At 35.7% G+C, this 26,620-nt stretch overlaps 1 protein-coding gene across 1 annotated transcript in view; it reads right to left on the bottom strand.

Moving 5' to 3' along the window:
- Window positions 1-1,150: 1,150 nt before the first annotated feature.
- The window catches only part of HECTD2 (HECT domain E3 ubiquitin protein ligase 2), a 72,556-nt gene continuing 47,086 nt past the window's right edge, over window positions 1,151-26,620 (bottom strand). Inside the window, exons 8-21 of the mRNA XM_061402788.1 lie at window positions 25,055-25,164; window positions 23,464-23,612; window positions 22,800-22,923; window positions 20,024-20,120; window positions 16,870-16,977; window positions 15,908-16,040; window positions 14,946-15,034; window positions 10,955-11,113; window positions 7,699-7,773; window positions 6,432-6,519; window positions 6,238-6,344; window positions 4,375-4,490; window positions 3,671-3,814; window positions 1,151-2,352 (exon numbers count right to left, since the gene is read on the bottom strand). Coding sequence (XP_061258772.1) covers window positions 2,232-2,352; window positions 3,671-3,814; window positions 4,375-4,490; window positions 6,238-6,344; window positions 6,432-6,519; window positions 7,699-7,773; window positions 10,955-11,113; window positions 14,946-15,034; window positions 15,908-16,040; window positions 16,870-16,977; window positions 20,024-20,120; window positions 22,800-22,923; window positions 23,464-23,612; window positions 25,055-25,164 — 1,620 coding nt within the window. The 3' untranslated portion in view covers window positions 1,151-2,231. The remainder of the gene's footprint in view (window positions 2,353-3,670; window positions 3,815-4,374; window positions 4,491-6,237; window positions 6,345-6,431; window positions 6,520-7,698; window positions 7,774-10,954; window positions 11,114-14,945; window positions 15,035-15,907; window positions 16,041-16,869; window positions 16,978-20,023; window positions 20,121-22,799; window positions 22,924-23,463; window positions 23,613-25,054; window positions 25,165-26,620) is intronic.

The following is a 26,620-nucleotide window of genomic DNA, read 5'->3' as shown; positions in this document are numbered from 1 at the left end:
AGGACAGAACATTTTGTAAATACTGATAAATACTGTGCAATGCTTTAATTTACTGTGGCAGATACAAAAATCAAGAATTCATGAACAGATTATATAAAAAGAAAGCAACTGCATGAATTTTCTAGCTGTTTAAATTAACGAAATATAACAGTAGTGGTTCTTTTAAAAAATGAGGTATTAATTACACTGTAAACCAAAACCAGAGCATAAATAAATAAAGGCAATGTGCAATTTAGTGATAAATGATTATAAATTTCAACAACAGACAACAAACATTTTCCAGTTGTTTATGGACTCTGTCATTTAAAAATTTGGCTTGCTTGTATACTTCTTATTTAAAAATGACACAGCTATTGATATACAAGCACATCAAAGACATGCAGACCAAGCCACACAATTTTCCCATCTCTACCAAGTAGAAGTTTTGTTTACATTTTATTTAGAACACTTAAATCTGGTTTCTTATACATGATTCTTTTGTGCTTATTAGTTAGCAGTAACCTACACTAAACACCTTACTTTTTCTAGTTCAAGCAGTGTAAGAGAGAAGCAGTTTTATTTGCACATGGATTACAAACGGAGCAAACAAAACAAAACCAACATGCCCTTAAATCTCTTAGGTGTTCCAAGAATTTTAAGAAGAAAAATCCTTTAAATAGTATGTCCAAGTGGAAAAGTGGAATCACTTCTGTCCCAAACAGAATAGTAAATGAACTAACTCCTTTCCTCCAGGATTCACAAGCTGGCTTTGGAAATGCAGAACAAGCTGATTAGTTCCTCCACCCTAGAAGAATTCTGCTGGTGGGGGTGTAGGAATCATAGCAATAAGATAGTAGTGTAACTTGGAAATCGGGAAAGTATTATTTGCATGTGAACCATGTGCTGGTACTAAATGCTGGCTTCATTATTATTGCAAATACACCCTCAGAGTTTTCTGAAGGAAAGCTATCAAAGTATAATACAGAAGTCGATTTGGAAATACTGTAATGTGCTAATAAAACTGCTTCATTTGCTGTAAATTAAAACCATTTACTGTCTGACTTAAAATGCAGTTTCTTTTTACATGGTGCTTTATTAAGAAAGTCCAAAAAGGGTACTTTTGAATTTGCTATATTCAGAATCCAGTGAAAAACAAACATTTGGGCCAAAATGTTGAACCCTATCTTTTCATCAAGCTATGTCACTGAGTGACTTTCGCTTCGCTTCATGTCATTTTGACACAAATGTTATCGTATTCACTTTTGTCAAATATCTTATCCTACTTGTTTTCAAAAATTAGTGTTTCAGTACAACAGGTGATCAAAAAATACTATAAATAAGTCTTGTATGTCAGTCAAAGTATATATAAATCAGTGCTCTCTTTTTGTGCTTGTAATTGACTTAATCTATCGGTGACTAGTCAGATCTATTTCCTTTCTAGTATTCTGACCCCTAAGAAGAAAGGATTACACAAACAGTACAGAGTACTCAAAGTAACCAGTTTACTGAGCATGTGCATGCAGACTGACGATACTTAAAAGAATATAACCTGGAGTCCAATTAGTCTGAAAATAGTTACACTCTTGTACAATCATCTTTATTGATTTGTAAAAGCTGTACACACATCTAAAACCCTGAATTTACTTTGTAAAAATAAATCTTTAGCAATAAATGGCACTATCAAAATCCCATTATTCTCAGGCTATTATGTAGTTATTTACATGCTGATTTTCAGGAACGGTTGAAAAGAATCTTTAGAGGACCAAAGCCAGGATATCAAAAAAACCCCTGTAAATTGCATTTGCTATTATACTGTTGTTTAACCGCTATATGAAAATATGGCTACATGCCCCACATTAATGATAATGTAGCTGTCCATGTTGCTACTGTGTGCGAGCAGCACACGCTCTGCCACTGGGCTCCACCCACCCTGTCATCTCTTTACTGCCCGATGCTTCCCCAGCGGAACACCTGTGATGCACTACTTATGGAGGATGATAAAGTGCTATAAAAGGAGGGACCGGACCCACCTGTCTCTGCCATCTGGTCTTTTTCTCACTCAAACTGTGTTGTGTTTTTAGAAAACCATGCCTCTACTGAACACACTTCATATTTGATTTTTTTTTTTTAAGTCAGTCTTTTAAAGTTGGTGAGCTTTTTCAAGGTATTTTGAGACAGAAAACATGAAAAGGTTAAAGGCACAGTAAGAGGGAAGTGAATGCTACATATAAATGTATTTCAAGTCTTCTTGGTCACTCAAGTCCAAAACCTTCTGAATTTGAAATTCCAATGATCAATTTCTGTTTCAGGTCCTTTTTGCTCTTGTAGGGGGGAAGGCAAAGTTGATTGAAGCAGGTGTGGGCCACAGGCAACCTAGGGGAAACATTTTCTTCAAAGATACCAAGTCTTAAAACACACACACAATGACTGCTAAGTAACTTTCCAAGTACCTGAACACACATACTCAAATCTATTTCTCTAGACTGAGACGACTCATCCATTCCTTTACTGAACAAATACTTCTGGAGTACCTGTTGTGTATGAGGCACCATTCCACACCCTGCGGCTGGGTTTACCGACAAGACAATGGCCCTGCTCTCACAAAACTTACATTCTAGAAGCATTATTTTTAGAGTCAGACAAATCAATCTGAATACAATCTCCCTCACTTTCTGGCTGTGAGATCTTGTTCAAGTGGCTTCACGTCTGCAAATCTCAATTGCCTCATCACATAAGGCAAACTATCCGAGTGGGTGGAAAGACCCAGTAGAATAGTAGGAAAAATAACTATTATTTTAGCCTTGACTGTCAAAAAAATCATAACATTTCTGAGACACTTGATACCCACACTTCTTCTGTTGCTGCCCTCAAGGTACATGCAACCTTCATCCTCTGAATCTTTCTGATCAGATCTCCCAGTCCTCTACCCAATGACACTTTTATCTATATCCAAGATTCCAGCAGAATCCTTAGACCCTTTCCCTCAGTTTTTATGAACTCCGCAGAATCAGAACAGCTGTTGTGGTAGCAGTGATAAAGGAAAGGACAAATTTCAGTTCTCATTGATGAAAGGAAGAACTGACAGAGCTCGGGGAATACATAGGGCAGGAGAAAAAACATTTATAATCAAAGTAGTATCTACTCAAATTAGCTTTAGAAATTACAATGAGATTGGGAAAAGAAGTAAGTAGATCAACATTACCCCACCAACACTCTAGAAAATAATTTAAAGCCACCATCAGCATCACTTTCATATGCAAAATAAGGAAAAAAAAAAAAAAGACCGGCACTAGAAGTATTCCAGTACAACAGGACTTCTGGAACTAATTATAATAATAGCCAGAAAACTCACCTGGCATCTTAAATAAAAAGACTTTCAAGTAAAAATGAAGATCAGACAAACTAAATACTATGAAAAACAAGCTAGATTCTGGAAGTGATGATAAAGTAATTGACTTAGCAAAGTAAAAAGTTGATGGAAAGGAATTACTATCAGTTAGTATTGGTATGTCTGAAAATTAATAAAGAACTTTAAGCCATAGTCTGTCTTACTTCAAAGCCATGTTTACTTCGAGGATTTTTCTAAGAAAACAACTTCATGTTGAAAGAATCTTCTAATTCCAAGCATACTATTATTAGCAAGACCTACAGATTAAAAAAAAAAAAAAAGAATGACAATCTGGAAATTTACCAGTTAGTAGACGTTTCATTCTTTGAGATTTTAAAGTTTAAATCAGCCATTCCTCCTACAGGAACTCTGTCACTTCCTGTAGTAAAATGTAACAACTTCTTTTGAAGATCAAGAGGAAATCCAAGCACAACATCCCAAAAGTATCTGGAGAACACAAAGGAAATGTGTATAAAATGACAAAAGTCCTGCAGATGAGAATAAAATAATATAAAGTAAGCTCTAGGGAAACAACTTCCCTTAAAGGTACATACTGCTCTCAAACTGAAATGGAGGAACGACAGGCTTCTATATATAAATTAGATTTTTGACTAACGTCATTATAAAAATAGTCCAGCAACAGAGAGTACATAAGCCATTTTTCTTCTATATAATTTTCCGTATTTTTCAACACAGTGCTATTAAAAGGCTTTTTATAAGCATGGCATCCCTGCAATTCTAGGACCAAAGTCATTTTTTAAAAGAAGTTAACTCTCTGGACTTCTGTAGAAACTTACTTATATCACTTTCTCCGAAGGGGACTGCTAAGTGATTTCATATTGAATATTCTCACATTACTTTCAAGAGATAAAAGAAGGCAGTGTGGGCTGTACAAGATTTCTGGTGACTTAACTTGATTCGAAGATTGTAAGTTACACAAATAAACCAACCACATTCCCTTTCACTCCCTCTTCAGCAGCCTCACTCTCAGAATTAAAAGAGCTCACCGGATAGTCAAGTCAGTTTTTGCATAACCATCATACTGTGTACTTCTCTGCAGGGCGTGCATATCCAGCTCAGGACTTCCACAGACCAGAATTTCAACCTCTTCTGGGCGAAGCAGCTGCCAATAATTATTCATCAAAAATGATAAGAAAAAGTGATGATGAAAAAACATGAAACTGGAACTGTTTTCATTGAATCGAGCAACAAAAATCATGACCTTCTTATAGTAAATCAAACCATTTTTTAAGGAAAAATATTTTCCATTTATATTTTTCGTACTGAGATAGTTTTGCTTCTGAAAGTTTATAAATCTTGTCCAACTCTTAGATTCCCCCTTTTGCAAATAACAGCAATTAGCTACAAAAACAAGCAGATGACTAAGCATAAATCCAAATTACAGCTCTTCCCCAAAACCCAGCTTGAAACTCTTTGAGCCACTCTAGCATCTACTGACATGCCTGCGTCCAACACCCATGAAGCTGCCTGCGCACAGTTGGCGGCTGAGTAGTAGGTTAGTCTGTTTTGTGTTGTTCACTTGTTTTTTCACCTACGTAGCTTGTCTCCCACCTAAAGATATTAGAATTTAAAAGTGAAGACTTGCTACACTATTCATTTCCCCTCCTTCCACCCCTATAAATACAGTGCATCGCAGACAAAACTTAATTAGAAATCAACAAGTGCTCCACATTCAAAGGTACTTTCAATAAACATGTGATAACGACCATCACATACTGAGAGCTGGACTAGAAACAAAGCTGAGCGCCGAAGAATTGGTGCTTTTGAACTGTGGTGTTGGAGAAGACTCTTGAGAGTCCCTTGGACAGCAAGGAGATCCAACCAGTCCATCCTAAAGGAAATCAGTCCTGAATATTCATTGGAAGGACTGATGTGGAAGCTGAAACTCCAATACTTTGGCCACCTGATGCGAAGAACAGACTTATTTGAAAAGACCCTGATGCTGGGAAAGATTGAGGGCAGGAGGAGAAGGGGACGACAGAGGATGAGATGGTTGGATGGCATCACCAACTCAATGGACATGAGTTCGAGGAAACTCCGGGAGTTGGCGATGGACAGGGAGGCCTGGTGTGCTGCAGTCCATGGGGTCACAAAGAGTTGGACACGACTGAGTGACTGAACTGAACTAAACTGAAAGACCATTACTCTAAAGCAAGTTCTCTCCTATGCAAAATAATTCATATGGAAAACCTCACTCCAAACCCTCCTTATAAAACTGAGTGGAGATGGCTTGATGGAGTGTGCCCAGAGGAGCAGGGATGAAGAGACACTTTTATGACATTTCTGATATGGCATTCTCAACAGCAGCTGACCCACACTCACACAGCTAAGAAAAAGTCAAACCAAGCAGAGCCCACCATGACTCTGGAGACAAACTACTTCCTGAGGGTAAAAGGCCACTCAGAGTTGCTGGGGGACCCCAGAAGAGGAATGAAGCAGCTATAAAAACCTGTTCCTTAAACAGTGAGAAGTTGTAGCTTTTGCCTGGAGCTTATGTGTTAACCATTTTCCGTGCTTTGCACCTCAGTTTTAAAGATCTGGAGCCCTTGGGGATCTCTTCATCCACTCTACTTGGGGAAATTTTTTAAAGCTTAGAAGACATATTTTAAGACATAGCATGATGGGTGAGGGGGATGGAGTTGACTGGTCTTTTTTTCCCTTTAGAGAATTAAGCCTGAAATGAGAGAACTATTTTTCTTTCTAGCTCTATCTTTAAAAACTAGAAAACAATTTTTTTTTTAATTTAAAAGTTAAAAAAAAATTTTTTTAATTTAAAATGTTTTAAAGAATTATTTGTTAATATCATGGTATTACAAACCCTAACTGAAAGCATGAAGCTTTAAACTCACCATCAGGGCATTTGAAGCACACACACTATGAAATCCATAATAAAATGCAGCAAACTGCTTATAGATGGATTTGTTGAGAAGAAAGTCAATATAAAGCTGTACATATTCTGAAAAGCAATTTTACATCTGTTAAATAATAAAAGTAAATGGCAAACACTAATGTGCTTTAATTAAGAAATGGTGTTTTAACTTACCTTTCCTATTTTGATTGGTAACTGGAATTTTATCACCACCTGGCTTTAAATTATAGGACTTAATTATTCCGAATTCTTCTTGAAACACCTGATGGGAGATACCGACACACCACATTTATTGGTATATGTTAACAGACTTCAGTGAACAGGTTTGTAAAACTTGAAAAGTTTTTCCCCTTTTCTAAATTACAAAATACAGAAAGCTTAGGCTCTTGTGATATTTGTATTAAGAATGGTGTCATGAAAGCATTTTGGAGTAAAAAAGTGGGGTCTTAACCCTCTTGAATACAGCTAAACACTTTGCTGCTGCTGCTGCTAAGTCGCTTCAGTCACGTCCGACTCTGTGTGACCCCATAGACGGCAGCCCACCAGGCTCCGCCGTCCCTGGGATTCTCCAGGCAAGAACACTGGAGTGGGTTGCCATTTTCTTCTCCAATGCAGGAAAGTAAAAAGTGAAAGTGACGTCGCTCAGTCGTGTCCGACTCCTCGAGACCCCATGGACTTCAGCCTACCAGGCTCCTCCGTCCATGGGATTTTCCAGGCAAGAGTACTGGAGTGGGGTGCCATTGCCTTCTCCAAAGCTAAACACTTTACTGACGTTTAAAAAAATTTGTGTGACCATTTGGGTAGCACTCAGGCCTTTGGAGCTATGGGGATTACCACCATTTCCACCTTCCGATTATTTTTAGGCGAGTGGAAGTGAGAGAACTTTGGTCTGATCGAGTAACTTCTGCTCCTTACTTCTTGTACTGAACCAACAGAAGAGGCTTGTTTTTAGAAGGTAAAAGCTCTGAGAAAGTAACTGCGTCCAGGATATAGGCCAGGTGCCTTGCAGAGTACCCTCAGCCTTGCTGGCTTTCCTTGATTGTTTACTTACACGTCTGCTTCAGTGTCTTTGGGCTTCCCTGGCGGCTCAGACGGTAAGGAATCTGCCTGCAATACAGGTGACTTGGGTCTGATCCCTGTGTCAGAAGATCCCCTAGAGTAGGAAGTGGCAACCCACTCCAGTATTCTTGCCTGGGGAATCCCAGGGACAGGGGAGCCTGGCAGGCTACAGTCCGTGGGGGTCACAAAGAGTTGGATGCAACCGAGCAACTAACACTTACTTTTTCACCGTTTTTATCGGGTTAAGATCCTTTAAGATAGGGAGTGGTATGTACAGATCAATCCTTGTTCCTCTTTTCTAACAATGGGTATATGGTAACAAAAGGTATTCTTCATACATAAAATACCTGGTTAACAGAAAGCTATTTGCCCTTAATGGTACCTGAAATGTGGAATAGAAATCTTCTTCAACATTGCCTTCATATGACAGGAGTTCACTTAATCCATGGGCCAACTCCTGTAAAGAGAAACCTGTTATTTGTGTTTTTAAATCAAATAGTACTACCCAAACAGTAAACCAGATCTACTATAGCTCACTTACAAGTGAGATAAACTCAGATTTTGAAATAAAGATAATATTGGGACATATTTTCCAGGGTAAAAAATACTGGTTAACCATTTCTACCATGTAAAAGGTTTGGAAAAATTTACCGGAAAGGTCACATGAAGGAAAATATCCAGTTATACCCATAAAGGCATAACTCTGGGGTCTATTCTTATGTAGTAAGCTAACAGGATAGTTTCCATCATAATTCACTGCTATTTGCAATATCACTGTTTATGAATTTGTAGTATTTCTCATTCTCAGTTTATATTCTTAAAAAAACCTGTTAGTGTTTTATAATTCCTCTTTTAAACATAAAAATACACAGTTTATATGTGTTAAGTGGCTTTTACATTTCAGTTAAGGGCTCTCCCCCCCCAATAAAAAGTTGAGAACACTGGAAGAAATGTTTCCCTACATTGTAACTCATGTTTCCCCTGAACAGAGATTTATAAATAGAAAAACTAAGCCAGTATTTTTTAAAATTTCAGGTTGTATGAAAAATGTTTTATTTTAAATATTGGCAGAAAGATAAAGAACAGCATGTTTAGAATGAGCTTACACACTTTAAATATTAAGTTTTCCATTTCACTAAAATAAATTTTAAAACAAATCTAGGGTGACATAGGTTTTAGTATGATTCTTATCATTTGTTTCAATTACTAATAAAGTTATGGATGCTGAAAATTATAATTGGGAGATCTGAATTTTTTAAAAGAATTCAAGGAACTAGTAGATGAATCCAATTGAAAGAATTTACCATATTCTTTTAAAGATCAAATTTTTAGTGATAAAATACAAAGTCAATTAGGTAATAAAGTTATTTACTCAGATCTGCTTTATTCGACTGTAAGGAATTTTATTCCCAGCCTTTCTATTTTCAAAACTCAATTTTTATTTTTTTTATCTATACTTAAGATTCTTAAATGTAAAAATATTATTAATTAGCCCATAGTTCATTTTCATGATTTTTATAAATATAAAATTAAAAGTGCATGAAGATATAGGTTTTATATACTATTTGAATACCCTGGTATTATTTAACAGACTGTATTGGACAGTGACTCAAACAGAAAAGAAAAGAGCTACTATAGTTGCTGATTTAAGGTTATACTTAGCCTCTCCATTCTCAACTGAACCCCTCAAGGGTAATTTTCACAAGGCTGTGTGGGGAAGATTTGTTGTTGCCATGGGATAGTTCTGATGCTTTGAGTCATGGATCCCTTCTCTACAAAAGCAATGGAGTTTCCATTAACGCGGTCACGGAAAAGCACTGGCCTATTAACGCTATACTGAAGGCTCCATCATTGAATATTTTGCTTATTTTCTGTGATTTTTTTAAATCCTTATTCACAAATACTGTGTTTAAGAAATGTATCACTATAGGTTTCTCTTTGCTTGCCTGCTTACTCTTCCTGAAACACATATTGTACAGATACAAATAGTAAACAAAGCACTGATAAAAAAAGCACTTAAAACTTTTTTCTAGATAATTTTGCCATATATGAAATGGGAATTAGGTGCTAATTTTAATAGACGCCATTAATAAATTGATATTCCATTTTAAAAATTTAAAAAAATTCCCTGCATTCTACTATCCTAACAAAGTAGTTTTCTTGCTTCCTTTCTATCTTCATTCATACCTGTACAGACACTCAGTTTTTTTCAGCTGATCTCATAGTTTATGCACAATCTTGATTCATCATTAAAAAGGCAATATAGGAATATGAAATTAACTCAGTATCATCTTTAGCTCCATAATATGAAAAAACATATTGGTATAGTCATTCATAAAATATCCATTATTATTAACTAAAAACTTGGATCCAAATGACTCAAGTTCAAATAGCTTTAATCCTAAAATCAGACAATTTATTGGTAAAAATCAGTAATAACATAAGGAAATTTATTGGTAAAAATTTGACAAAAACTGCATATATGAGACAAAAAAAAAATCACAGAAATCTAAAATGAGAAGTTAGTTCAGCCATTAGTATATATAGTATTCATATGTTTTATACACCAGTATATATTAGTGTATGGTTGTAACAATGACTCCCATTGTTATACAAATAAGCAAATTCAGTAAATTGTCCAGGGTCATAGGTAGCACGTGGCCAAAATACAAGACTATAGAGGGCAAATCTTTCTTAAGTAGAATTTACTCTATTACCTTTTCCAACTACTGAGTCTTGTAAAAATATGGATTTAGGCTCTTAATTCAAAAGAATCCAAACTTACTTTCAAAAATGTGTTTGATATCACATGAAGAATGGTTTTCTAATTGGTCACATGTTCTGGAGAGGTTTTTCAACTTTGGTAGGAAGGTTCCAACCCTACACCAAAGTGATCTGACCATTAACTAGAACACAACAATATTTAAATAGGCCCTTAATGAACAAAGAGGATGTCCACATCTAGCTACTTACTAATAATAAGGGGAATTCTCTGCTGACCAATGGCTATCGAAATTCAGCTGTGAAAAATATTATTATTGTAGGGGATTGTCAGGATGATGAGCATACTATCCACATTCTTCTACTAAATTTTAACACTGGATTAAATCTGATGATTGGAAATCTAGTCTCTGACTAGCAGAATATCAGAGCCAGGTCTGTGAAATTCATTAATTTTATTAAGGGTGTTGTTGCAGACATTGTTAACGATATTGCATAGTGACACATTGATAAGAATCCACAGAAGCAATCAAGTATTGAATACTGAATACTTTATCATCTCGTGTAATCTTCCCAATATGTAAGTTTTACTATTCCACTGTTCACATAAGGAAACTAGAGTTCAGAAACATAAACAGCTTATTCAAATTCACAGAGCTAGTAAGTTGCAGAGGCCAGATTCAAATCTCTGCCTCTGACTCAAAGTTTGTTCCACTATGCTGGAAGAACTAAGTGCTGCAAAGTGGGTTATGTGTCTCTACAGGGAAGGAGAAAATTAGACAAAAGAGGAGATGGGTTACCAATGTAAAGGGAAACCATATCTAAACATAAAAATAGTTATCAGGAGGAGACAGACTGTAGTAGAAGAAAGAAGACTCAGCAGTAAGGGACAAGATACTAAACAACTGTATACTTACAGGCATAATTTGACACAAGTCGTCAGTGGTAACACTGCAGATGCCTACTGGCGTATTTTGATCACTAGGAACGATGGGAGGGCTCAATAATTTCTTATAGCAGCAGGGGGGGAAACGAATATCCAAAGTAATGCTGTTATAAACAGCTAGTCCCATAAGCTATGCATACTAAATGTTAAGCATTAACATAAAATCCATGACAACAAATGAGTTTTGAATTATGCATCTATTTCTCGCATACTTCTTTCAGATCTAACACTGATTTTCTAATTAATCCCACATACTTACTCTTTGCTTTATTTTCCCTTTATTTTACGTAATATAATTCCTTGATTACCAAAAATCATGTAAAAAGGAGAGGTTCAGGTAATAGTATTTAATGATTTCCCTAGAAAACTGCATATCTAAGATCACAATAGCAAGTTCACACATTTCTATAAAGTATTTAACATTTAAGAAAACTTCTACATTTAAACAAAGATGGTGGTGATTTTATTAGCAGCAGTTTATTCAGAACTCGCTGCAGAACATGCCATTGATTTTGGTGACCATTCTGGGTATTTTCAAACTAAATACAGGCTACGTAGAGAGAGCTGTATTGAGTAGGCGTATGGAAACACACACACAGACGTCTGCATACACACACACTACCGATAAGACACAATCTCCCACAGTAACACCTGAAAGACTCAGTACTTGGAGTTTACTCAAAGTGTTAAGTTAAAAAGCTACAGATGTTATATTTATAAACTTTGCCCAACTGTATTTTTTTTTATCAGTTATACAGCAGAATGTTACTTCATCCATTTGATAAATGAGGGGTTTTAGAGCAAATTTTATGACATTTCAACTGTCAAAGATTATATTAAGTTCTTAAGGAAGTCATTACTTTTACTGACTTAAAAGGAAATCTAAACATATGGTCTGGACAAATCATTAAAAACAATTTAAAGGATTAGAAAATAGCCAATATTTTAATTTGCTAGGGCAGAAAAAGGCTAATAATAATCTAAGGAACACTTATGTTATTTTATAGGTAACCATACCAACAGAGACCGAGCAGTGTGTTCTAGAGGAAAGATATTGAAAATAAGCTCTAATATACTCCTATAACTACGATAATAACAATAACAGAGGGACCACACTACTGCAGTTACCATTTATGATCATTTACTGTAGTGATAAGTTCTAAGCATTTTTCATGACAATTTTTTTAAAAAAAATTATAATCCTGAAGGAAGGTTTTTAACAGATAAGAAAGCAGGTTCGCAGGATCTGCTTTAGGGCACCTTGATTGCAGGAGAATCACGCTGCACTTCACACTAAAGCTGCTCTGGCTGAAGCAGGGGTTGGGGTGTGGGAATTCTGCCGGAGATGCCATGTGGTGCAAACAGGGCGGAGTTTGGAAACCCTGAACTGCATTATATTGCCCCACCCTTAGTTCCAATGCCTTTCTGGTAATTCTGCTTCTAAAAAACTATTAGATTATGGCTCTTCATGTGACCTTCAAAACATTTTATAATTATTACTATAGGTTTCACTATAATATTTCTTGTAAACTCCAAGGCCTTAATATTTAAAAATAATCGTATTAGACATACAACACTGTGAGAACTGATAGCCCAACCAATCTTTGGCTCTGAAATTTTAGTGAATGCTTTTGTGTGTGTGTGCTCAGTCGTGTCCACCTCTTTGCAACCTCAGGGACTGAAGCTCGCCAGGCTTCCTCTGTCTATGGGATTTCCCAGGCAAGAATATTGGAGTGGGTTGCCATTTCCTTCTCCAGGGGATAGTCCCAACCCAGGGATCAAACTCATGTCTCCTGCATTGGCAGGCAGATTCTTTTACCACTGAGCCCACCTAAGAAGCCCCTCTGAAGTTTTAAAACTGAAATTATGTATGGAGCCAATTATATTTTCTTAATCACCACACCTACCACTTCTAAATGTTTTGTTCTCTTCACCTGTGGTAGATTTTTCAACCACTTATGTGACCACAGTCCACCGTCATCACACATTTTTCATATACAATATCATGCTTTTCAGGGCAGCAACCTTTATATAGTTTGTGTGTGAGATCAATACACATAATAATGAGATAGTGGTGGTTATAAATTAATTTTAGATATAACTGTTAAACTTGTAATATACAACATCTAAATACATTTAATATGATCTTTTGGGTAATGATTGAATAGAAACTAATGCCTATTGCCAAAAAAAAAAAAAAATCTGGTAAGCACGTTCACAATATCACATATACTACTCTAAAAATGTAGTGTAAGAGCTGATACTTTATTACAAACACTAGAAAGTCAAAATAAGCCAAACCTAAGCCATGATAAGAATGTGAAGTATGACAAACATACTTATCAGGAAATTCAAATGACTCCTAGTGTAGTGAGAAGCGTTAATAACGTAGGCCTTCAATGAAGTTACAACATTCAACAAATGACTACTGTCAATAACAGAATGAAAATATGAGTCTAGGAACTGTTACACGTTCCTTACTGTGGGCTTGGCACTTTGGACCTTTAGATACGACAACACATCATCAAATTTCAGGTTAAGTTTACTATCAGTCTGTGGTTTTCCCTACTCCCTTTTCTTCCATGCAGTTTCTTGATTTCCATATACATTCTTTGGGATGTATTCCAACAAATGTCACAAAGTCAGATGATATTCAAAGCCCTCCATCAGACGGCTCTTAATCTTTTTTTGCCTGAACATACCTTGGAAGGACTGATGCTGAAGCTGAAGCTCCAATACTTTGGCCACCTGATGCAAAGAACTGACTCATTGGAAAAGACCCTGATGCTGGGAAAGACTGAAGGTGGGAGGAGAAGGGGACAACAGAGGATGAAATGCTTGGATGGCATCACGGACTCAATGGACATGAGTTTGAGTAAACTCTGGGAGTTGGTGATGGACAGGGAGGCCTGGTGTGCTGCAGTCCATAGGGTTGCAAAGGGTCAGACATGACTGAGCGACTGAACTGAATTGAATCTTTTTTGCCAGCACCATCTATAGCTCTCAGAGAGCCCCCTGCTCCCATCAAGTGGACCTACACATTGCTCTGTGGTGTGGACTCTTTCCCAGCCGTTCTCCCAGTCCGGGTCCCACTCTCTCCAGTACTGGTTCCATTTAAAAACTCTCCCTTCTCTGGGAGGAATGTAGTGAACTGCTTCCTTCTCAGGATTCCTCAGCACTTAGTGCCGAATGGTCACTGACTGAGAACAACCTACTGCACGGGTGGTCATCGTCCATCCAGACGGTAAGCTTCCTAAAGCAGGGATTTTTTCTTTTTTTAACCTGTGTATCCCTAGGGTTTGCTCATTTATTTATTCTCTCTTTCTTCCACAGACACTTATACTTTTCAGAATTTAAAAATGAATGCAGAAGGCATCCTGTCCAATCTCCTACCCAACACAGGAACACCCTCTCCAACAAACATGAAGGAATCAGAGGATGGCGTAGGAATTTATATCATTTTAAAAAACACTATAAAATAATTCTGTATGCTTCAAATGTTCCCATTCCATTCAACTTTTAATTCTTATGACCGTCTCAGGATTTGAGGCCACATTAGGTTTAATCTTCATAATTTCAATTTAGAAAACTGAGTGAAGTAAGCACAAAGTCAAAGAACTAAAGGAATAGTTCATTGTGAATAGGAAAGATACTATGACTTTTAAAAATGTCTTAAATTTCTGATAATTTAGGTTGTAAATGAAATAGCAAATAATACTTGAGATAAGGTTTTCAGAGAAATATGTTAACAGTTCAGTCACTCCTTCCAGTTAACTAAATCTGCTGATAATTATATAGCTGTGATATTACAAAATAATAAAGACTACTGAAAAATCTACTAGTAAATTTAATAAGAATCTTTAATCTGAATAAATTAATGAGAACAGTTTTCCAAAATTCATATAAAATTCTTAAAAATCTCTAATCTACTAGCACCTCCTAGTGGAAAGTTTAAAGGATACAATTCCAACCAATCGGAATTCAGAATAGTTATCACATTTAAAGCTGCTAAACCAATGGCAGTATGAATCCTTATGATACGTAAACATGCCTGAAAAATAGAAGCATAATTTCATCAATATGATTGATTTAAAAAATCAGAATGGTAAACATGTACATGATATCTTATCTATTAGAAGCAAAACAGTTCAGGAATAGTTATGTTACAGACCAATTGTCATGTTAAAATATATCAAATATGGGTCCAGAGAGTATGCAAGAGCCTCTTATTCTTCACTGGTATCCTGAACCAAGGGTTGAAATGGTAAAAAGACAGAAACTAAATTAATCAGTTGATTTATAGAAACTATAGTTTTATACTTTATAAGTTATCAAAAGTAATTCTGAGGATTATCTGGAAACTTCATCACTCTCATCTCTATTTCCCATTACCAGAGAGATATTATATAAACATATATACAAAATTAAGAAAAATAAATAATAAAAAAAACACTTAAAACTCTTTTGAAGAAAACGCTTAACAATACTCAGGGTTATATATATAGGTGTTTTCTCTAAATCAAATGAAAGCAAATTAAAGTTCAAAGGTTTATTTAATGCTTCCTATTTATTAAAATGGCTCATTATTTTATGACAGACACTGAATATTAGTGATGAGCAAACTATGGCTCTGATCTTAAAATTTTTAATGTTCTTTTTATTTCAATGACAAATTTTTACATATTTGGCTTAGTCAGAAAACATGTGAATGCTTCTATGCTAATACATTTTGTGTAGGATTCCCAGTAAGATTATAAATATTATAATCATCAATTTGGTCAATTTAAAAAATGTAACTGTCTTTAAAAAATTATTCAACATTTATGATTGACAAAAAAATCTGTAAAATCATAGATTAAAAATGAGTGACTACTTAAATCTAATGATCAGGAAGAAAACACTTTCATAGAAATTAGCTACTCACCATAATCTGGATGAAAAATTTGGCGAATTAGGAGGAGGAACCATTCTTTAGTCAAGCCACCCATATCCAAACCAGCCTCCCCTACAAATGTAACTTTCAACTTCTTTTTCAGGTCTGCTCTTTTCCGAGTTAACTGTTTGAGGAAATTATAAGACAGAGGAGAACAAAAGGCAGTAAAAAAGGAAATTAACCTTTTAAATTCTTGGAAATGTATTATCATATTTACAATGTTACAAAACTTCATCCATCCATCCATCCAATAAATCTGCCCAACCCTATTGTAATGTTTGTTGTATAGATCAAGCAACAGAATTAGGAAAGTCAGGTACCTTGCCCAAGGTTATTGCCTACTGGCATCGTACTGACTCCAAGATTTTAATTTAGCCAAATACTATACAAAGTAATTCATTTAAACTTGCCTTCAACACTGAAGTTTAAAAAAAATCACATTACTAAATCAAATATTGTAATATTCACATGGAAATCTGGTTGAAGAACTGTACATGGTTGAAGCTTAATAATACATGTATATACAATCAAAGTATCAATATGTTTGACCCTAAATGTACCCAATATACCCTTGTAGATCAGACTTCCAATTTTACAGATGAGTAATCTGAGGCCTGGAGGAATTAAAATGACTTGTTAGGCACCCAACCAGTTAACAAATGTGGTCTAGAATCTACATTATATATTCAGAAATATGAATTACTCATTTAAGTGTTCTATATGAAATCCTTTTCTGAATATTTAACAACAAACCACTAAAAAACATAAAAAATGAACATAAGGCTTAACTGTGAATACAGAACTGTTTTTAACCATTGTATCAAAATATAAGGAAGCACACCACTGGCACACAGAAATAAAGAAAGCTTACTAAGATTTTAGTAATAAGCCATATTATCAAATTATTTAAAGCTTTAGTCAATTAATACTATTCTGGAATAAATAATCTATACCTCATCAAGAGAATCGCTAACCAGATGTGTCCGCCTTACTTTCATATTTAGAAACAACATATTCATATCAGGTCTCTGTCTTCGAGATACTTTATCCACCAGGCTTTGCTGATTGAAAAAAAGAGCAAACATTTTCATTTTTACTTGAACTATAATCTCATTTAACACATTTAAACACTTAGGTAAAAATAACTTACATTCTTCTCTTTACCATCTCTCACATAAACAATTTCATAAACTCAGTTATGCAAATTTTGATTTATGAAAATGCCTTAATTATTTCATTTTGGGACATTGATAACAGAAGGGGATACAAAATGGAGGACCCCAAAATAATTCAACTTCTACAGTAAAAGAATGTTGCATTACTGCTTCTACATGTCTCACCTCTTACACAGCAAAGTTTTCTGTTTAATAAATACAAACAAAGGGGAACACTGGGAACAAGGCACATACTTCTGATGATAAGCTTGGCTTATGCTTTTTAAGATACTGGATTTACGCTAAAATCTACTTTTAGAAAGTAATTTTCAACATATTTCAGAAACCATCAACAATGTTCATATCCTTTGTCCCAATCGTAAACAGAGGAAATATTTTATACAGTGACATTCATCACAGCATCATCTATAAGAGGAAAACTTTAGAAATATACTAAGTATGAATCTCTAGTGGAATTACAATACTTATCAAAAATGATGGTCATAAAATTATGTAAATAACATGGAAAATGTTTAAGGAATGTACAACTAAAAAAAGCGAGGAAACAAAATTGTATACACAATATTGTTTCAACTCTGATGCCTTTTAAAGATAATATACGTAAAGACTATCAAAAGCAAATTCCCTACAATGTCAACAATATTTATGCCTGGGTGTTGGAAATAAGGGGATGTTTTACAAAAATATAAGAAATATATGAATGTCATTTATCATGTAAAGTCTACATGCTTGTATAATATATTTATCTCAACTCTTTTTCAGACTACCTCATCCTCTTTGGTAGCAAAGAAAATGAATTATTGTGCAGATTAAAGATAAACATTCTGACATTTTAATTACATGCAGCAATATGCTTTAGCAGGTAAAATTTTAATACCCCAAGTCTATATAGTAAGGCTACTTTCATGATTTTGTAGATGACTATAATAATACACTGATTCAGAGCCCTTCTTCATCTCTCCAAGTATTCGATTCTAAAGGCTTGCAGAAGGGTTTTTTTTTTTTTTTTTCTTTCCCCTTCTCTGGGTCCTCTCTTTTGTGCTCAAACAGATCTATATTCCTAGCGTAGTATGCAGTGTCATGGACCTGTTTTTCCAACCCTTTCTTATCTTCTGTTCCCAGTCGAGCTCCTGGGAAGCCATCACACTGGAAATATCCAACAAACAAATTTGAACTAGGATGCTAATGGAAGACAAAGCTTAGTGGCTACTCCTCCCATCAGAAATTCATACTGCATAGAAAGTGCTTCAGATGAAAGAAATAACCCAATGATGGTAGAATTTTAGACACAGACTGATGAGGAAGTTATTTTTAATCTGGGAAATCACTTTCACAACTTTAAATTATACTATATAAGTTCTTGCTTATATTAACCATCTATAAGGTTACCCTGTGTCAAAATAGTCACTAGTCATTAATTCCAAATGGTATGGCACTTTACAAGCTAAAATGCTGGGAAATACCCATAACTGAGAATACCACTGGACTCTTCAATTGCTACTCATTTGTGCCCATGCTCTGAGGAAGACAGCCCAGGATACATTCTACAGCTGCCACTCTCCTTTTGATTGGAAGGAAATTTAAAAGAAGATATTTAAAATCTTAAGTGTGAGTGGCACAGCAGAAAACTGCTCAGAGGAACTTAAACTTCTAGCTCTTTAGATTTTTTTCTTATAAATAGAAAAAAATCATAGCCCAAGGCTTTAAAAAAAAACAAAACTAAAAAGGCACATGAAATGGCATAAATGCTAATCATCAAAATGACTAGCTATATATAGACTAATCTTTGAGCCAATATCTAACCAGGATTAATAATTCTGGTGCTAAATACTCCTGTTGAAATCTACTTTTCAGCAGGGTAATATGGCTATGTTACTCCTTTGGTACACAGAGGCGGTATCATTTCTTCTAATATGCCAATACTCAGTGTAAACTGACTCTGGGATGTCACTAGTCACTCAAATTCTTTGCTCTGCTCTGTGATAGCAAACAATACTCACCTTCTGGTAAATTACTGAAGAATCAACAATTCTTACTTTTATGATATTTGAAGTATTATAATTTATGCCTTAGAATTCTTTGTATATCCTTGAACAAGACATGGAAATCATTTCCTTGTACTCTACAGGTCTCTCTTGGGGTCTCTATTTTAAGAAGACTATAGCCAACCTCTCTAAGTTTTAAAGTTGTAAGTAATCATGTCGCAAAAGCAGAAACTCAAAAACATTTGAGTATAAAAATGTATAGTCTAGAGCTCTAATTTTTTTTTTTAAAAAAAGCACAATCAAAGTAATTATGTACTTCATCTATAACTTTACTGTGCTATGCAGAAATCGTGGTAGGTAGTGGACAGGGCAGGCCCAGGGATGAACTTCATCCTGCCTAAAGCCGGCCTGACTGCTACCCGTTTCAATGGGCCTGCAGGCATTTTGGTTCCCTAAGACTCAATAAAACACCTCTCACCGTCTATGGACATATTTCTCAGTTTTCTAAGACTGCACTTTCTGTTGCATTTTCTAATTTTTCAGCTGTTTCTGTTTGACTTTCATAAAATTCAGAAAACGTGTCGGTGGTTTGAGTGGTTTGCTCTTAAGGACACCCCTTCCCTTGTCCTCCCTGTAGTTCTTTCTCACCAGTGCACTGCCAGTGACCCTGGAGGATGGTATCTACAAAATGATATCCAAGTTCCCACTACTTTGGATCTGTGAGAGGCATTTAACCTTCCTACTATATTTATAAAACAATGAGAAGTTGATGAGGAGTATTTTTTTCCCTGTATCATGAATAGGTTTAAGTACTTTTTGAGGGAGTATGATATGAATTTTACTTTTGACATTTCCTGATTATGCTAGAACAATTCACATGACATTTGACTTGTTAAATTATTTACTACAGATTATAGTCAGCATAAATGTTTTCATAGCTGGCTTACCCTTGCGATGCTTATCATCTGTTGTTCTGAGTCTCTTTGAATAATGATTTTTTTTGCAGCTATAGAAATAACGAATGGGTACTGACAGAAGGAAAACCTGCTCAACAAGTGAAAACAGAAAAAGCAAAATGGTGTATTTTTAGCAAAATTATACTAAGGGAATCTAAGGTACTGCTTCCAACAATATCAAACCATTACTTTTGTACTGTGTTTTACCATTCACAAAATGATCTGATGTGCATAATTTCTTTGAATCCCACAGCCTTGTGACCTAGACATCACTATCTGACGTGCAGTGGCTTTATTCCCTACAGGAAGCTACATCCAATGTTCTGAAATATGTGCTGACGGCTTGCACTGTTTATACAAATAATCTCAGTTTATGCAGCCACTTGTACATCATTACCTGGGAAAAATATGGCCAACATCAGAAACAGGAGGCAGAAGTGCTGATGAAGGATTAGGACAGAAAGTCATGTGCATAAATTAATATAAGAATGCATTACTCTCTGAGTATGCATATGCATCAGAAATGCTTATACATCAGAAATGAGGAAATCTAGCAAGAACTATGGTAGGAAAAGTAACACATTTAAGAGTAATGAAATAAAAGTGTTGCTTTAGCACTGTTATTTAATGATGCAGTAATATGAAATGGTATGTATTTGTAAACACACAACATATGATCAAAAGTTATGAAAATAACTTCTTTCCTGGGTCAGAGCTCACTCTGTTATATAAAAGAGCCATAAAGCACACAGATAAAATGCATTCAGAGAGAGCTAGTAAGGCAGCAATGACCGTTCGGGGAGCTAGACTCCCACACAAGTGGCTGTAATGAATCCATCAGCCGTAGTTGGAACACATCCAAGGACAGTTCATCAGCACATGTGTGACCACTGGTCACACTGTGATGCAGGCATTAGGAGGAAAAAGGAGATAGCCCTGGAATGACCTGAAAATGAAATGGTTTTCCTCTTGGAATGAAACTGTTAGAAAGCAGTAAGAAAATTGTTCAGTATTAACGTGTAGTAATTTTGAATCACAAAGTGCTAACTAAAAATTTGGAAACAAAAAGAAGTGCAATGAACTTAGCAGGATAATGCTGGTCTAACTATGTACTTTAAAACAGTGTTCTTAGCCCTTCCCTAGTCATAGCACACAGACAAACGATACCATGTGTACGACACACTGAGACAAACACAAGAGGCTGGCTATGGCCAGACAGTGACTTGCCCTGGGGCTCTGATCCCCTTCTAGGTCCCAAGGGCTGAAGGGATCATAGGGCCAAGCCTCTATAACTCATTCTTGGTACACCAATGTTACCATACAGTGTTTAGAGGACCTTTGCATTAAAAGATGTCACTGAAATATGCATAGTAACTCTTGGCACCGTATTGTAGATTTGTCTAAAACATTACAAATACCATAAAGTGGGACAAAAAATACCTTTGTAGAATAAACTCTGTCAAGAAAAAATCCATCAGACTGGCCAAGGTCCCCCAGAAACGGAATTCTTACTCATTTCAGGTGTGGACTGAGATATATCCAGGATTCTAGTTTATGCTGCTGCTACTGCTAAGTCGCTTCAATCGTGTCTGACTCTGCGCGACCCCATAGACGGCAGCCCACCAGGCTCTACCATCCCTGGGATTCTCCAGGCAAGAACACTGGAGTGGGTTGTCATTTCCTTCTCCAATGTACGAAAGTGAAAAGTGAAAGTGAAGTCACTCAGTCATGTCCAACTCTTCGCGACCCCATGGACTGCAGCCTACCAGGCTCCTCCATCCATGGGATTTTCCAGGCAAGAGTACTGGAGTGGTGCCATCGCCTTCTCCAATTCTAGTCTATGTTTTAGGTCAATTCTGGTAGAAAAGGTCCCTGGAAGCTTGAACCAATTCTGGGGTCATGGGTTACTTATATCCATATCGTATTTCTCAGTTAGTCTCTCTTAGAATAATGCATTCTGTAGGACATCTCAGAGTCTAGGAATAAATTATGTCTGGGATAGTCTTGCTGGTTTAATCCAAACTGTAAGTGTGACTATAAGGTGCAGGGTAATGAAGAATTTGGCCAAGTGTTTTGAAAATCTATTACACTAATGTAACAAACCGTTTCTGGTGAAGCCCTTTCTGTGTAACATCCATTCTTTTAATGCTGTGTACAAAGAACAAACACTTCATCTACAGGAAAAGGGAGAAAAGGAGTGAATTCATGTGTGTGTGTGCACACATGTGTGATCACTGTGTGAGATCAGGCACCAGCATACTATGGTCCACGGGACCAACATGACCTACTACCCAGGCTTGTGAGTAAAGCTCTGGAACACAGACACACCCCTTCAGTTACATATTTTCTAAGGCTGTTTTGTGCTATAATGGTAGACCAGAGACTGCACAGCCCAAAGAGCCAGACACATTTATAATCCTGTACTTTCCAGAAAAAGTTTGTTGACCTCTGTGCTGGGTGATGGCACACAGAAAAAGAAAATTTATAAGAAACTGCATACTAAGGACTTTTCCCTTCTTAAAAAGATGTTACTAACCAAACAAAAATCATATTAACATAAACATAAATTCAGATGAAGTACAAAAAGAAGATGCTTTAGGAAATATAATGACATAATGATTTCAAGGCTGGATATCTAAAATACACTTAAAAGTTTATATGTTAAGGTATGTGTATATGTAAATTTACTTACACAAACTTATAAGTCAGTCATTATTTTGAATAGTATTTTATTCAGGTGAATAATCAAATGAACTTCCGATCATACCTGTGAGAGTTTCCAAAGCTCTGCCAGGTGTGGTATTCTTCCATGAGGTCAATGTGATCCAATGTAGAATTATAGAAATCAGTGTAAGGAATAAGGGGAGGGTGAACCAAATTGTTTGCAGTATCTGTAAAGATAAATTCTAACATAATGATCTTTCCCAAAATGTACATGATTCACTCTAGTAGGAAGAATATTTTAATGCCCCCCAGAAAGCCTTTATTTAGAAATTCCTCTTTTAAGCAATTGTAGTGCTGTATGAAGAAGGTAGCTTTAAAATTAAGGTCAAAATGCAGCCAATAATTACTTGCTTTAAAAGAAAACTTGAATGGTGAGGATTATAATAGTATACTAAAGGGAGTAAGCAAATGGCATACTCAGGAATGAATATAAGTTCATGTATTCTTAGGAACCTCTACTTAGGAGGTCATATGCAGTTGACAGCCATAAAACAGAATTCTGCTCCATAAAATGCATAAAGCTTTTTCATGCTTATACATTAATTGTGAAATCCATTAGCAAAATAGAAAATACATTACTACAACTCTCCTCCTCAAAGGAATGATTTAAGATGTACGTAATGCCTCTATAGTATTTTGAGGTCCTTATGGAAATATCCTTATATTTAATAAAAGAAAAGTAAAGATGATTGAATAATAAAACCTACTAAGTAAAGCCAGTACTTTAGATGCTGACGGGATCCACCACGAACACTTTGATATAGGTGGAAATTCTTCAGGTTTTGCAGGAAACAGGCGTAAAGAAATAAATTGCAGCAATCTCTCTACCAATGGTTTGAACCTCTTCTGGGATAATCTGGTAAAGATTTTGAAATAATTCCAATCAAAATTCACATTTTTCTATTTTGGCAATATGTTTGTTAGAGATCAAAGTTCATCCTTTATGCATAAAATTTTAGACTATTCCCCCAAATTCTATTTCTTTAATTGCCCCAAATTTGAAAAGATGCAAAATTTTACCTCAAATATAATTTCTTAATTAAATAAGAAATAAACACTAAAATTACTATAAAGTTAGCATTAAACATTTCACTTTTAAGGCTTTTAGTATTCAGTCACTCTTCATTCATAGACTCTGTATTTGCAAATTCACCCATTTTCTACTATTTAATTCTAAACCCCAAATAAATAATTGTGGTGCTTCTGTGATCATCTCATGGCAGTGCAAAGAGTAACAAAAAACGGGAGTTGCTTCTGCTGAGGCTGAATAAGGTGACGCTCTGCCTCCTTGTTTTAGCTCTCATACTGCAAATAAGTATTCTTTATGCAATCTACTTGGGTCATGCTTTTCAAATTCCTATGCTTTTCATTTGTGATTTTGCCCCTAACTCTAGTGTTAAAGTTCTAAAGTTCTGACTAGTGTTCCTAAGAAGGATGTGATGTGCCTTACGGAGAAGGGACTTGTGTCCAATAAACTTTGCTCAGACATGAGTTACGATGCTATTGGCGGCGTGTTAGCTGCTCAGCTCTGTCTGACTCTTTGTGGCCCCATGAACTGTAGCCTGCCAGGCTCCTCAGTCCACGGAATTTTCCAGGCAAGAATACTGGAGTGGGTTGCCATTCTCTTCTAGAGGGGATCTTCCCAACCCAGGGATTGAATCTGGGTCTCCTGCATTGCATGCAGATTCTTCACCTTTTGTTGGCTGTGAGTTGAATGTTAATAAAATAATGATTTTACCAAATAAGGTGTCTTTAAAATGAAACACAGATAAAGTAAGGCTATGTACTGATATGCTGATGGAAATGTGAGCAAAGGCTTGTAGGAATCTAACCCTTTTGAGTGGGAATAATGGTTCACTATTCACCAATTCAGTACTCACATTAGCTTTATAGAATGTAACTATTGCTAATAATGAGAACTTATTGTATTTAAAATTAATTTTGGGACAATTTAGCTTCTTTAGCTTGTATTAGTCATGGGGAAAAGTAATTGTTAATGTAAGTACAGTACTGTGAAAAAAAAAAGTGTACTTTTATAAATTATATTGATGGCTTGCTTATATGTTCAACGATAGGAATGTGCTGTATAAAATGCAAAAGCAGTGGACAGAAATCTCAACAACAGCGGGTACAAGCAAAATGGTTACTTACACACAAAACAGATCTTTAATAACCTCTATGTAGTACTAAACAATACACTTGTAATTGGCTTCTGAAGCACTGTGTCATTTCTAAAGACCTGAAAACATTTAATGTTATTATAAAATTAAAAGTTCTTAATATCATAGAGTAATTTACTTTTTAAACCAGTGAGCTAGGAAATGATGGTCAGCTTCCACTAAGCTGGCTGTCTGTCGTAGCAAGTGGGCATAGATGACATACGTAGATGTGTTATTAAATTGAGGATTCTGAAAAAGATATTGAAGATAAGTGTGTTAAAATTGTGTTAACATGTAAAAGGAAAGACACTAAGCTTAATGAACTAAGTGGCAAATTCAGAAAACTAAATTTGAGATTATGAAATACTAGGTGAAATCCTTTAAAATAAGAATCTATTTGTTTCATTATTTAATTAACAGAGACTTGGATTTCCACAATGGTCCAGTGGCTTTGAATTAAGAAAGATTTAGGTCTGAGGGCTACTTCTACCACTTACTACTATACGCCCTTAAGAATGTTCCTTAAACTTTGATGCTCAACTTCTTCATCTAGAAAATGGGAATGATAATATCTATCTTGGAGGTTGTTCTGAGTATTAAAAAAAAAAAAACTATAACATAAAGCACCTAGCTCACTGCCTCGTATAAATGGAAGGAATCACTCCTTTCCAATTAAGAAAAACCTGGTTCTCTCTTGATTTAAAAAAGGGAGGGACAAAGAATGCTAGAAAAATAAAAGCTGGTAATGAAACTTGCAATGTGAAAGGAGTTATTTGCATATTTCACAAAGAACAAGGGGAGACTCACCTAACAGCTCCTGAGAACTTTTAAATGTTAAAGGAGAGCTTGTAAACCAAGCACAAACTCTAGTTACATTTCCAAAATCTAAAACTCACAATGTACATTTCAGAACGTGATAGTAAAAATAAGTATTACTGAACAATAAACTGAAATTGTAAAAAAAAAAAGAGCACCACATGTTTTCAAAACCATCCTGATTTATGGTCAGGATGGTTCAAAATAAGGGAGTGACCCCAGCTGATAATCTCACTAAGTGATAGCTCTTATGTGTAGAGCTTGCTGCTGCTGCTAAGTCACTTCAGTCATGTCCGACTCTGTTCGACCCCATAGACTGCAGCCCACCCAGGCTCCCCTGTCCCTGTGATTCTCCAGGCAAGAATACTGGAGTGGGTTGCCATTTCCTTCTCCAATGCATGAAAGTGAAAAGTGAAAGTGAAGTCGCTCAGTCATGTCCGACCCTTAGCGACCCCATGGACTGCAGCCTACCAGGCTCCTCCATCCATGGGATTTTCCAGGCAAGAGTACTGGAGTGGGATGACATTGCCTTCCTGAGGATCAAATACACTCTCCTAAAAATTTGAGCTTCATGTTGTAACTTTCTAGCTTTTACTATCTTCACATATATTTTCATTTTTTTTTCCAGTTTTGTCTTTCTCTTCTTACCTTTTTACCTCCCCTTCCTCTTCTTAGATCTCTCAACTGCTTTTTATCTATTTCCCCCCACTTTTTCTTCTTTTTCTTTTTTCCTCTCTCCTCTTCCTTCTACCCATATCTTCCATATTTTTTTATTGGACATAATATTAAATTAAACATTATATCTTATTTAACATAATTTTTCTTATCTTTAAATGAGACAATAATCTATACAACCATCTTTGGTAAACTGTGAAGAATAATACAAATA

The sequence above is a fragment of the Bos javanicus genome, chromosome 26 (genome assembly GCF_032452875.1).
Source record: "Bos javanicus breed banteng chromosome 26, ARS-OSU_banteng_1.0, whole genome shotgun sequence".
NCBI lineage: Eukaryota > Metazoa > Chordata > Mammalia > Artiodactyla > Bovidae > Bos > Bos javanicus.
Note: the sequence above shows the minus strand (reverse complement) of the source record. Positions and strands in the feature narration are given on the sequence as shown.